This window comes from Mustela lutreola, chromosome 10 (genome assembly GCF_030435805.1).
Source record: "Mustela lutreola isolate mMusLut2 chromosome 10, mMusLut2.pri, whole genome shotgun sequence".
In the NCBI taxonomy this organism is placed as follows: Eukaryota; Metazoa; Chordata; class Mammalia; order Carnivora; family Mustelidae; genus Mustela; species Mustela lutreola.
The window spans coordinates 112644260-112657909 of record NC_081299.1 but is presented as its reverse complement, the minus strand read 5'-3'; the positions used below and the strand labels follow the sequence as shown (position 1 = coordinate 112657909).

Genomic DNA, 13650 nt, shown 5'->3' with positions numbered 1-13650 from the left:
TTCTTTAAAAAAAAACCTTCATGGGGCACCTGGGTGGCTCAGTGGGCTAAAGCCTCTTGCCTTCAGCCCAGGTCATGATCCCAGGGTCCTGGGATCGAGTCCCACGTCGGGCTCTCTGCTCAGCGGGGAGCCTGCTTCCTCCTCTCTCTCTCTCTGCCTGCCTCTCTGCCTACTTGTGATCTCTCTGTCAAATTAATAGGTAAAATCTTTAAAAAAACAAAAAAAAGCCTTCATGGGGCGCCTTTGTGGCTCAGTGGGCTAAAGCCTCTTGCATTCAGCCCAGGTCATGATCCCAGGGTCCTGGGATCAAGCCCCGCATCGGATTCTCTGTTCAGTGGGGAGCCTGCTTCGTCCTCTCTCTGCTTGCCTCTCTGCCTACTTGTGATCTCTGTCTTTCAAATAAATAAAATCTTAAAAAAAAAAGGCCTTCATATTTTATTAAAAATTTTAGGTGTCCGAATTCAAAAGGTTAACAATATGGTACAATAATAATAATAATAATATCATTTAATAATAATAATAATATAATAATAATTTCTCCTGCATAGTCACTGCTGCACACTAGTAAAATGAGATGTTTCTTTTCTTTTCTTTTTTAAAGATTTTATTTATTTTATTTATTTGACAGACAGAGATCACAAGTAGGCAGAGAGGCAGGCAGAGAGAGAAGGAGGGAAGTGGGCTCCCCGCTGAGCAAAGAGCCCGACGTGGGGCTCGATCCCAGCCAAAGGCAGAAGCTTAACCCACCCAGGTGCCCTGAGATGTTTATTTTCATTTGGGATTATGGAGGGGCAAGGTGTTTTTGGCTCTCCTGCTGAAGGAGGGACTCAGTCAGTATTGTCTCCACCTTTTTCACTAATAGTAGCTCTGAAGATGAAGATGTCCCTCCATCTCCCAGACATGAGGGTTTGACGAGGACATGGGATGGTATAAGCTCATTGACATAGTCTCATGAACTAAGCCCTGGTTTATTGGTCAAAGTCGTTCTCCAATTTAAAAATTGTATAGGGTTATACCTGGTCGTGGAATTTTTTTTTGTTCCTGGGTTTTTAAAGGTGGCAGAGTTGACTTTCTGATTTTAATTCATCTTCACTAGATGAAGAATTCACAAATAGGACTTTTTCTTGAAATAACCATAGCCTGGGGGCGCTTGGGTGGCTCAGCTCATGATCTCAGGGTCCTGGGATCGAGTCCCACATTGGGCTCCCTGCTCAGTGGGGAGCTTGCTATACTCCTTGCCTCCCCCTCTGCTTATGCTTTCTCTAATAAGTAAATAAATAAATAACCTAAAAACAAAAGAAGTTGTATTTGACTGGAGCTTCATGTGGAGTGACAGATCAACAGAAAGACAAAGGGATATGAGACAGGAAGCAATGAAGGAAAACACAGAGGCGCACAGTATAGACAGATGTTCCTCAGCTTATGACGGCCTCGGCTTCTAATAAACCCATTGTTCAGCTGGAAATCTCTTTAGTTGAAAATGCATGGAAAACACCTAAGCGACTGAACATCAGAGCTTAGCCCCGCCTAACTTAAATGTGTTGAGAAACTTACAGTATTGCACAATTGGGCAAAATCCTCTAACACAAAGCCTATTTCACAATAAAATGTCTGGTATCTCATGTAACTTACTGAACAGTGCACTGAAAGCCAGAACAGGACGGTTCAAGTGTGTTGGTTGCTGACCCTCGTGATCACGTGGTTTGCCTGGGGGCTGTGCTCGCTGCCCCTGCCCAGCATTACAAAAGAGGACCCTACTGTAGATCGCCAGCCTGGGAAAAGATCCAAACTAAATGCATATCACTTCTGCACTATTATAAAAAGTCAAAAAACCATAAACTGAACCAAGGTGAAGTCAGGGATCTTCTGTACCAGGTGTGTTAGGGAAGGTCAAGCGCTCCTGTCTGGCCAAGACCCATAGTGGTATGGGGGAAAGTTCCACAGTAAAAAGTTCTACAGCGGAGAACCACTAGGACTCCAGCACCAAGGGTCACAGGTTGCGCAGGAAGACTGGATGCTCCTCTGTGGGCGATGAGAAGCCACGAGCGACTCAGGAAGGCTGCAGAGCTCTGGGCAGGTGGGACAGCTGAAGGCTGCAATGAAGAGGGACAGGTGGAGCTGGGAGACCAGGTGGGGAGAGCCCGCTACCCTCGAACAAAAGGCGACAAAGGTCTGGACTGGGATGACGGAGATGGTGGAAGGTAATGGGATATTCATGAAACAGAAATGGAAAGCCATGGAAATGAAATAAGAGAGGGAGGGAAAACCGAACATGACTTTAATTGCCATCAGTATAAAACGTGTTGAATTAAAATGAATTGGTATTTCTAGACCGATGATGACATCACAATAATGGAAGGAAACCAATTCTGATTTTGAACCTGGTTAAGGAGAAAGTATAGACAAGAGAAAAGCAGAGGCTCTGGAGTCACACAAATGTCACCGTTGAGATTCGTCCACACTCTTCATTCCCTTCCCTGTAAACCCAGGCAAGCGACACCTGCCTCACAGCACTGGTAACAAATAGGGAAGAGCACACGTTCCCACGTTCCCGGGTCAGACAGGACAGCCAGGGATCAGCGGCACATGAGGAGGTGACAGGTGGTCACTAAACTGAGCTCAGGTGCATACACAGCATTTTACGTCACCTTGAGATGGCTCCTCCTGTGACCTCTCGAAGAAGGCGGCAGTGGTGAGGAACGAACTCCAGGAGCTTATTAGCATACATGATCTTCAGGCCGTCCGGATGAGACTCAACGATCTGCTCTACAATCACCTAGCAGAAGGAAGAGCGTTTTATTTTATTTGTTTGTTTGTTTGTTTGTGTTTTTGTTTGTTTTTAAAGCACCTAAAAGAGAAGTATGAACTATACACTACAGAGAAAAGAATCGAGTAAACCTTACAAATGCACTTCGTTCTTCCTCCTCCCCACTCAGTATGCTTTCTAAACAGGAGGTAAGTAACAATGGCATGAAAATCTAGGTCCCGGGATTTGGGAATACTGCTCCAACCCTGGGGGACACAGAGGCTGAGGGACAGAGACTGGCCTGAAGCTAAAACATCACACACACTCATTTGCTTCCCTTCTGAGCTTAAAAGCGAAATACTGTATCTGCAGACAACAGCTCTGTACCATCTTCACCCTGGCCTTATCCTCTACCGTCTCCAGAACAGGGAAGGGCTGAGATGGAAAGTGATGGAAGAAAACACATCTTATTTTGCTTTAGTATTTTATTTTTTTGGTGAGGCTGAGTTGGAGGAGGTGAATGACAAGCATACAAACTTAAAATACAAACGTGGCCACAGTTCACTTAACGACACGGAAACGTAAAGTACTTCCCTAATTTAGCATATTAGATTCAGTTCAATGAAAAGGGCATAAATTAAACAACTAAAATATTTTCACTTAGTGACAAAGAATAATGTAATCTTTTTCACCCCCACAGAGAGAGCTATGAACTATAATAGGATACATACAAAGAACTGACAGATCATTTACTTTTAGTAGTCTTAATGAAGCTGAGAAGATTACTGAAATTAATCCTTCAATTTCACTTCTATCACTGGGATACTGTCTCGTTTTAAAACTGGAAGCCTTTCATCCTGAAGTCATGGTGGGTAGCTTTATACTTACCGGACAGAAAGAACACTCGCACTGGCAGGTGACTGGAAGAAAGCCCTCAAACGCTGAGACTGGCTTCATAACTTCTGTCAGCCTGAACTAGATGAAACCAATGCTCTCTACGTTGGAAGCTGCTGATTGCTGGTGGTCTCACATGGTGCAGCCCATACTCCGGCTGCTCAGAGGCAGGATACACTGACTCCCTATATTTAACTGTATCCTTATAGGTCAAGAACACTGGGTAACCAAGTTCCGGACTTAAGGTACTACCCCGCTAACTCGCCCTTCAAAGCCCTTTATCTTTGAATATTCCCTCCCTCCCACCTTCCTAGCCTGGCAAACTCCCCCATGGTCTTCAAGACTTAAGCCACATCAATTCTGCGAAGACGCCTCCCCTCACAGACTTTCCCTGCGCACAGAGCTGTCTTCCAGCTCCTCCAGTGGGCACGGGCGCCTTGGTGGGGTCACGCTTTTCAGCAACTTCATTAACGTATAACTTATGGAAATGGAAATTGGCCTGAAAATGTTCTGATCCGTACCTTCTTCCGAGGCAAGTCCCTCACCCCTACTAAATTAAGATGATCCCTGAGTTATGGCATCACTGGAAGAGAAAAGAGCGCATGCCTGATTCCTGCCATGCTGATGGGCTCCAAGCGGGACCAACCTTTTCTTACATCCAGAAGAGCAGGAACTAAGAGCATCTTCAAGGAAGAGCCCTGAGCTCTCTCGCACCCAGTCAAGAAACGAAGCCAGATTAGATGCTCTGTGTTTGTGGAATGAGGTGCATGGGAGCACAAACCTCATCCATGTACAGTTTCACCAGTACTTGACCAACGAACGCCTCTGCATCCCGTGTCTTGTCAAATGTAGCTTAAGTCCGGAGGCAGTGCCGTATGATGTCCACATTGGAAGTCTGAAGCCCTTCTAGCAACAGGCCTCCCAGGGACTGCTGCAGCATGGCCGTAATGTGGGCTATACGCTGCAAGAACAGAGAGACCAGGAAAGAAGGTCCAGGCACAACAGTTTCTAAAAGCTCCAATATATGTGTATAATTTATATACATATGTGTTATATATATAAATCGAGCCTCTAATTCTACCAGAATATATGTAAGATTAAAATCCCAACATTTCCTAAAGAATAACAATGAATCTCTTCTCCCCATGATTGCTTTCTTTCTTTCTTTCTTTTTTAAAGGTTTTTATTTATTTATTTGTCGAGAGAGAGCACAAGCACATAAGGAGGCATAGGCAGAAAGAGAAGCAGGCTTCCTGCCAAACAAGGAGCCCAAGGTGGGACTTGATCCCAGGACCCTGGGATCATGACCTAAGCCAGAGGCAGTGGCTTAACTGACCGAGCCACTGAGGCGTCCCCTCCGTATGATTTCTTTGAAAGTAAGTCGGCTTCATCAAAGTGAAGTTTAGACAATTACGGAATGACAAAAAGTTATTTGCCTCTTAAGCTACGGAGTAAATCTGACAAACGTGCATTTAAACCCAGTCAAGGGCTTTGGATAAATGAACTCCGACTACATCATATGATGTGTCAAGTTACATGTAATTCAGAATTAATTTTACTTGCATAGTTTGGAGACTACGCTTGTGTCTTTACACAAAATCTATCTAGTGTGACATAATGGAAGAAGGGTCCCAAGCAGGAGATACTGAAAAAAAAAAATTCAAAGCTAGCTTCAAAATCCTGTAAAGTAGCAATTATCAGGGGGCAATGCTAGGTCAAATCAAAATCATCCAGGAAATTCGCAAACAGCAAATTGAAAATCGAAACCAACACTTACTGGTCTTACTTTGTCCAGAAGAGGCATGCCTTTGCTCTGAACAGCATGAAACTGTAACTGGTTAAATTCTGTGGCAATTCTCTCCAAAATCTCTCTAGTCCAGAGAGGGCTAGTAGAGACAATTAGAGAAGTGTAATTCCCAAAGTTAAAACCTGCCACCCCCACCGCCCCCCATGCCTTACAGCGCTCAGGCACCTGCACCTGCACGCCATCAATTTTCAGGACAAACTGTCTGTGCAGCAGGCCCCAGGTGCGAGGGGTGAGGAGCGGGGAGGTCATAGAAGCCACCGATGCAGCCTGGCCCGGGCCACAGGGCCCAGGCAAGGGGATGGAGCTATTTTAGGTCAGTGTGGGTACAACTGCATGTTTCCACCACGTTCCTCGGGCTCTCCCATTCGTGCCCTTCTTCTCCCTTCTTCTCCCATTCTCTAACCCCCTCCTCTCTCTTGCCCTGTCCTACCGTTCATACGCGAATCCCCCTCTTCTCTGCCTGCCTCATTCTCCCTCCCAAGTACCTCCCCAGTACCAACTACTGCTGTCTCCTCAATCAGCTAAAACTGACCGCCTAGCAGCAACCTGGGAAATCGCTCAGAGCAGCGGACTCCAAGTTTACATTTACCCAACGGCAGAAAGAGCAAGCTCGGTGCTCCTGGAGCTGGTGAGAAATCACTCACAGTGCATCTGCCATCAAGTGGACTGGATACACTTCCCTCTTGCCCCCCACATTAGAAAGTGTCAACCCCATTCAAAAGGAAGCCGAACAGTGAAAGAAAAAAAAAAAAACACAACAAAGACCCCAAAGCCCCTGCTGGGCTCTATGAGGCATCCCACATCTGAGGATGGGCAGTCAGGTAGTGAGGAAACACACTGTAAGGAAACCCAAAAATGTCTGGAGACCTGCCACGGTGTGCTCCGTCCCAGAGCATCAGAACTGGTGTGGAGGGAAGGCAGGCGCTGGGCATGACCAATGAAGAAGCCTAATCCCAACCTCTACTGACTGATCCCATGCGCATTTCCTATTTATCCTTATCTCGGCATTTCTGGGCCTAGAAGAGCATGATGGATTTACCGTGCGCTGACTCTGCTCTGGCTTTCCTGACTCCAGAGCTCAGAGCTACTCTTCTGGAGAAAAAAGTCCTCCAAGGTAATTCTGAGCAAGAAAGCGCACAATATCTGTTTATCAAGGACAGTGCTGCAAAGGGACAGGATTGTAGACACAGAGCTCACTGAGGTGTTTCTATCTGAGGAGCACAGCAGCAACAGCAAAGACGGGAAGAACACTGGAAGGCCAGCTCCCCAGGGGCCGAACGTGGACATGGCCGGAGGGGCTGCAGGTGCTGCCAAGGGCTGCAGCAAAGCAGAGCCGCTGGAGACACATGGGCTGCAGAAGGGCCGCGTACAGACTGTCTGCTAAGTGTGGACGAACGGGGCAGAAGCACGAGTGCAACGGGCTAGAGACACAAGCACAGTGGAGGCTGACCACTTAGTTGAATGCCTTGATGTGAAAGGGGGCAGAGACCTAGGACCAGAGAATCGCTTCCTTTGGGATGTGTCCGTTCTTAATCTCCATCATGAGACATGTGGAGCATATGGTCTCTCAAGTTCCTTCCAAATCTAAAACCTTAATTCCTAAAATTTAGAAACCTAACTCCGCCTGCAGGGGGAGGGACTGTTAGCCTCACATAACAGAGCACGCAGGGCACGCAGGGCACCATGCGACCTTGACGCAGGCAGCCCAGCTGGTATGTGCAGAACCAGCCCGGGCTACTCCCACTGCACCACTGTGTGTCTCACGGTGCTGACAGGACCTAACTACTCATTTTCTGAGTCACTCATCTACCCTGGCTGATTGAAAATTCACACCAGGAAGGGAACAAGACAATCACAGTATAACAAAGAGAGCCATCATCTTTTTCCTATTTCATAAGCTTTTTCTTTCCTGTTTGTAAATTTCAACTGGATGTGCCCTATACTGTTTCATAATAATATAATGCTGGTGCAAAATACATCAATGGTAATACTCTGGGCATGTCTAGGAAAAAAAATGAGATGGAGAAAAACCAAGATGAATGGTAGGTATGCCTTAAAGATCAACAGGACTTTGCTAGTCCTCAGGGAAGGTGGTTCCAAATATACTTTTCCACTGCAAGCATAATGACGTGTTGGAACTGTGGTCTATAACCAAAGGGTTTATAGGAACGTGTTATAGATTTCACCATTTCATGCTCTCCACTCTCCTGGAGCTACATTCTAGCCACAAACCTGGATTTTCTTCTTGTTTAGAAATGAATTCTAACTAAGCCGTCCCCGCCTAATTAGACTGGATGTGAAGTATTAATTTATGTGCTACTTAGTTAAAAAAAAAAATGCTTACCTGCTTGCTTCTAGTGCAGAGGTTTCTTTAGAACTTTGTGAATTTAAGATTTTTTCAATCTTTTCAACTGATCAAATAACTTGTATAAGCATCAACACACACATCTATAAAAATAAAAATTAAGCAAAGAAAAAACGTCACCATCTTTACTCTTAATCATCTTTATTTCCCATGCCAAATGCAGGAAAATATAAGACCAAAAGTTAACTTCAAATATATAGGGCATGCTATATTTTGAATATTTCTATGAAACAAAGAATTCTCAAGAATGCAAATCTTAGTTCTAGAATAAGCATACTTCCATATTCTATTGCAAGTTTATATAGAAAAAAAAAAAAACCCTAGACTTTGCTTTCTCATATTCTATACTCTTATTTCTTCTTTTCCCCAACCTGAATCTTTCTATTGGCATTTCTTTCCTATTTTTTTAAAAAGATTTGTTTATTTGAGAGAGAGAGAGACTGCATGTGCACGTGCAGGGGAGGGGCAGAGGGAGAGAGAGAATCTCGAGTACACATCCTGCTGAGCATAGAGCTCAATGTGGGGCTCAATCTCATGACCCTGAGATCATGACCTGAGCCAAAATCAAGAGTCGGACGTTTAACCAACTGAGCCACCAGGCTCCCCTCCATTTGTTTTCTTATGGCCCTTTATTCATGTTTTAACTTTGGCTTCCGATCGTACTGATCCTCTCAGTTTACATGTGCATATACCTATATGGCCAAGCACCAAATCACTAAAGACCTTTTACACTACAAATATTATCAAAGAGGTTGAGGGACATTATGAAAACTCTCATCCTTAAAGAACAAAAAAATACAAAGTCATCCATTCAATAAATAGTTCCTGAACACCCCTGGGAGCTCGACATTCATTCCGACAGGGGGTGGGGGTGGGGGGGGGCACGAGAAAATAAAGCAAGAAATACACCCTGCTCTCATAAAGCTTACTGTTTTGTCTGGAAGCGCATGACAAGCATTCTTTGGACAAAAGCTGTGAGGAGATCCAGAGGCGAATTAAACAGAAGGTCCCTCAAACAGGCTTTCTCCCCACTGAGATTTTAACAAATATGCTAATAATACACATAGAAAACATAGTACAGAGCAGCAGGCGAGAGTCAGAAGCCCAGACTCCCAATGCCCACTGTGCCCCTACATCGTTATGATCATGAATGACATCGGGGACACTTGAAACTGGAGATAGCACTAAGGGGCACACTCCCGGGGTGAGCCCTCAGATGTACAGAGCCGTTGCCTGTCTCACACACCTGAAACTAAGCCAACATCACATGCTAACTACTGGGAATTGAAAAAATTAAAGTTAACACCAGAACATAAAGAACACAGGATCAGAAAATAACAACAAACCTACGGCAGAATCCTGAGTTTGCTTTGGAAAGCCCACTTCTCCCCTAGTCTCTAATATAGGACTATTTTCTTTACAGGGCCGCTGACAATTTATACAGTCGTTAACTGTCAGGCGCTGCACCGACAACATTTATCACGGTTTCTTGTTCTGGAAAAAGTGGGTGATCTTGAGATTGTGTGGGTACCTCTGAAATTCTGTCTTATTATTTCAGGTAGATAACATGACGTAATGCATAAAATGCACATGCGTGAGAGCTTTGAAAAAAAGCTGAATAGTGCTGACAAGTTCGTGGAGAAAAGGGGAGAGGGCTTCAACTGGCATGCAGCATAAGAAATCTACTGGAGGGTACCTTTTTCTTCCTTATGTCCTGTTGTTTACACATTAGTTCATCTACTGCCCGAATTCCTTCACTGACTGATGACCTGAGACTCTTTAAAAGAATAAAAAATAAAACGTATTACAGACATTGTTTTGTCACATCATCAAGTTCCTACATCTCATTCAATTCCACAGAACTTAATACCTGTGCTCCAGTACTATGCAGATATTGACAAAAAAAAAATGATATACCAGACATAGTTACTGTTGAGGGGACTCATGATCTGGGGGCATAATGACACGAAGGCAGGGTCGCATGGCCAGAAGAAGAATGACATATATACAGTGAAAGTTATGGGGATGAGGGGGCTTAGAATGGAGAACAGATAATATGAAGCAAAGTACAGGAGAGTCTGGACATGCGACGGGGCTCAAATCGGACTCTGAAAGCCATGTGTACACAGCTGCCGAGGTGGGGAGGGGATGGGGAGCAGATGTAAGTGCACACACACTCAGGGGCAGGGTCAGACAGGCATACAGCCATGTGCACTGCAGGCTTCCTTCTGGAGAGAAGCAGAAATAGGAATGGAGGGCCAACTTCACTGAGATGAGGTCTTTAGATTCTGCATATTTTGGAGAATGAGAGAATGTCAAAGCACTGATGCATGATGATGAAATGTGGGTATGGAAATACCAGGAATCAAGAATGAAGAACAGAAGACCAGAAAAAGGCAGAGCACAGAGGTAGAGAAACATGTCCAGAAGCTAATGAATAAAGAGATAATTAGGAATTAGGGCCAAAACAAAGGTTAACAGAAACAACTAGAATGAAGTAGGCATATCACAAAAATTCCACAGGAAGGTGAATTAATTCACTCCATCAACATTATGAAACACCTCCTGGACGTCAGTATGGTGGCAGCCCACAGGGATACAATAAAGACAGATATAGTCGTATCCCTCAGAGGTCTGAGAATCTCACAGAACAGCTTCAGAGTTTGGACCAGAAAGGCAGGTCAGGCCTATGGCTGAGCAGGACCACAGTGGCCATAAAAACAGCCCATGGAAAAGGGAGGGGATACAGTGATGGCAGGGGGTGAGGTGGGACGGGAGCTGTGTGAGTAGAGCAAATCTGCCTCCAGGGAGAGAAGAGTGGGAGGCCAAAGGAAGGCTAGGCTTGGGAAACAACACCACTATGAGGCCCCGGAAGGAAGAGGCACACCAAGGAGGCAGTGGGAGAGCCCCACAGCGGCTGGTGTGGAATCCAACAGCGGACCACGAAATTCCCTTCCATTCCAAGGAAAAGTACCTTTAACAAGATTTTGTAAAATTCAAATGAGACATAAACCATGGAAAGTATTGGCTACCTCAAGGCACAACTCAAGATTTTTACCTGTTTCACGAACTCTTTCCTGCCTGCCCCTCCCCTAGGCTTCTCAGCACTGATATTTCCATTACTCCGCATTTTTCTTGGTTCTAACCATGTACTGTGTCTTCCCTTAAATTATGTTCTCTTTATATTCTCTCTAGGATGCAGGCACTGTCTTAGCGGAGGGATGCACGAGGCCACTCAAGCTAGAGGAGACAGACAAGGAAGGATGGTGCAGTTTATGACAAATTTACGACAGGGCATCAGAACGGACAGAGGCCGTAAGTCAGGGCACCAGACACAGACGGGGGGGGGTGGGGGGGGAGACAGGGCAGCACAGTTTTCTGTTAGAAGTGATGCCACAACTGCCCCTCCACTGTTCACCCAGGTGGAGTTCCTATTCCCAATGGCTTAGAGGTGGGGAGTCCCATTCCCACAACAGAGATTTTTCTGAGAGAACATGCAAATGTAACATTTATTAAGTATTACATTTTATTTATATTATCCTTCAGTTCCATTAGGGATTACACAGTTTTTGTAGATCAGCCCAGGAACCTAACCACATGTAGATTACGTGGGGTGGGGGGGGATATTTACAAGATTACAAACTGTTAAAATACAAGTCATTCGTAAGTTAGAAACCACTTACATATGACCAAAGTGGCATTAATAAGTTGAATTTGGAAATATGCTTCCTCTCCCCTGACATTTTAAGGTTGTCTACTCTGAGAATATGTCTTCTTCAAATCGAACATTTTTTTTAGGTTTTTAGCATATGCAAAAACAAAATCATTTACAACTCTTCTGAAGGTGAATATTATAATCATGAACCGTTAAAATACAACCACCAGTACCACCAAACTAACAGATGAAAAGAATTCTTAGAGAAAAGCCGACGAGGACAACAGGCGTCACAGCAGACTGTTTTCATTAATTGGGGACTTACCAGAACTTCTCATAACTGTCCCAAAGGCACAGAAAGTTCATTGAGGGCTTTGTCCATGCCAACCTAAAGGCAAAACCAGGTTGGCACAAACACATCACGATAAGAAGTAATAGTGACGTATCTATTTAACGATCAAAGCAGTACCAGATTTAAGTTATTTTTTTGGCACAACCGTATTTTGCTACATAACTAGCTAAACAACAGAAGTGTTATTTGGCCATTAATGTTGTTCATAGAATATGAAAAAAATCTGTTGAAATACATGGAACTATAAAAATAAGGGAAGTCATGAGAAACGAAAGTTTCCTTAAGAACAATTTGCCTTTAGATGACATTTTAAATGAATGTGAAAAATTTTCACAGAAGGTAAACAGTTCTCTGTCTGTAATTGATGATACTCAGCCAGCTGATGTGAAAGTCTGACGGGCTACGTCTCTCTTAGTATATGTGCTGCCGAAGCGAGCACGGGCTACGTCTCTCTTAAACATTATTATAAGCCTTGAGAAAAATAGAAATTAAACAGAAGTAAAATTTTCTAGGTTTTAAATCCTATTGGGATATTTATCTTAGTGGTATATTTCCCAAAAGCAAATGTGCATCATTAATTTTAATGCTTCTTGAAATTCCCACGAAGCTGCAACTTTCTGTGCTTCTCTGGACAAACAGATTTAAAACAAAATGAAGCATCAACAAGGAGACTTTTCTGCCAAGTAACAAAATTCAACATTTCTTTTTTTTTTTTAAGATTTTATTTATTTATTTGACAGACAGAGATCACAAGTAGGCAGAGAGGCAGGCAGAGAGAGAGGAGGAAGCAGGCTCCCTGCTGAGCAGAGAGCCCGATGTGGGACTCGATCCCAGGACCCTGAGATCATGACCTGAGCCGAAGGCAGCGGCTTAACCCACTGAGCCACCCAGGCGCCCCAAAATTCAACATTTCTAAACAGCTTTTACAAACAATTGATAAGCTCACTGCAAATCATTCTTATATTTTTATAAAACCAAACTTTTAAAATATCAATATTGGCCAATGTTCCCTCAACCTAGCTCTGGCTAACAGATATACCTGGGAGTAAATTAAACATTGTAAGAGTGGTGGACATTTGCTCCTACAAATTAGTCTAAATCAAGGAAGACTTCAGGACTTAGCAACTAATAAAACAACCCCTTGGGTATTATTATCCTTTACTTTTCACTGTTGACTAATGAATTTGAAACATAATCAAACTAGAGCAACCTTAAATGAATAAAAACTAAAACAAACAAAAAAATGTATTCCAAAAAGTTTAGTTCTTTTATTAATGAAATTGGTAATTTCTTCAAGTTTCTGGTGGGGTTGGTGGGGTAATCAACTGAAAGGTTTCTAAAAACTCTGCCCTTTTAATAAATATGAAGGAGAGAGAAAATGTGTGTGTGTGTGTGTGTGTGTGTATAGGACTTGTGAATTTCAGGTTTACCAAGTTTGTGGAAAGGTTGACAAAATCTGCATAATCCTTGTTGATGAGCTCAACCATGGCTGTTTTAAAAGTTTATAGTAGAGTTCCAGATCTCCTCTTAGTTCCTCCAGCTGGACACGCTTCCTACAGTCAGACACAACGTGATCAACATCGAAATCTTCCTGAAAATCAAACCAGAGAGAAAAAATGATTGCACTGATACCACATTTTACATAGAAAAATTAAGATCAGAGAAAGAATAAGAGGCTGTATTACTGCAGGGGAACACACACAGGGACATCAGGGGGTCTGCTCACTTCCTAAGATTATGGGAAAGGGAGCCCCTCACCAAGACCATTCTCTCCAGTTGCCTAACTCTACAGGCATTTTATTTCTTTTAATTATACATTTCAAAGAGGCTC

General features: G+C 43.7%; 1 protein-coding gene across 10 annotated transcripts in view; it reads right to left on the bottom strand.

Moving 5' to 3' along the window:
* Positions 1–13650, bottom strand: part of LOC131810247 (conserved oligomeric Golgi complex subunit 2-like) — a 58061-nt gene that overhangs the window by 24685 nt on the left and 19726 nt on the right. For 2 of the 10 annotated variants that reach the window (XR_009345499.1, XR_009345495.1), the window contains exons 2-8: positions 13250–13410; positions 11793–11855; positions 9509–9589; positions 7792–7895; positions 5418–5526; positions 4422–4601; positions 2649–2776 (exon numbers count right to left, since the gene is read on the bottom strand). Coding sequence is in view for 3 of the 10 variants with exons in the window: in XM_059137952.1 (XP_058993935.1) it covers positions 11789–11855; positions 13250–13410 (228 nt within the window). In the remaining 7 variants the exon portion in view is untranslated. The other 8 variants (XM_059137952.1, XM_059137954.1, XR_009345498.1 and 5 more) reach the window with 7 other exon arrangements.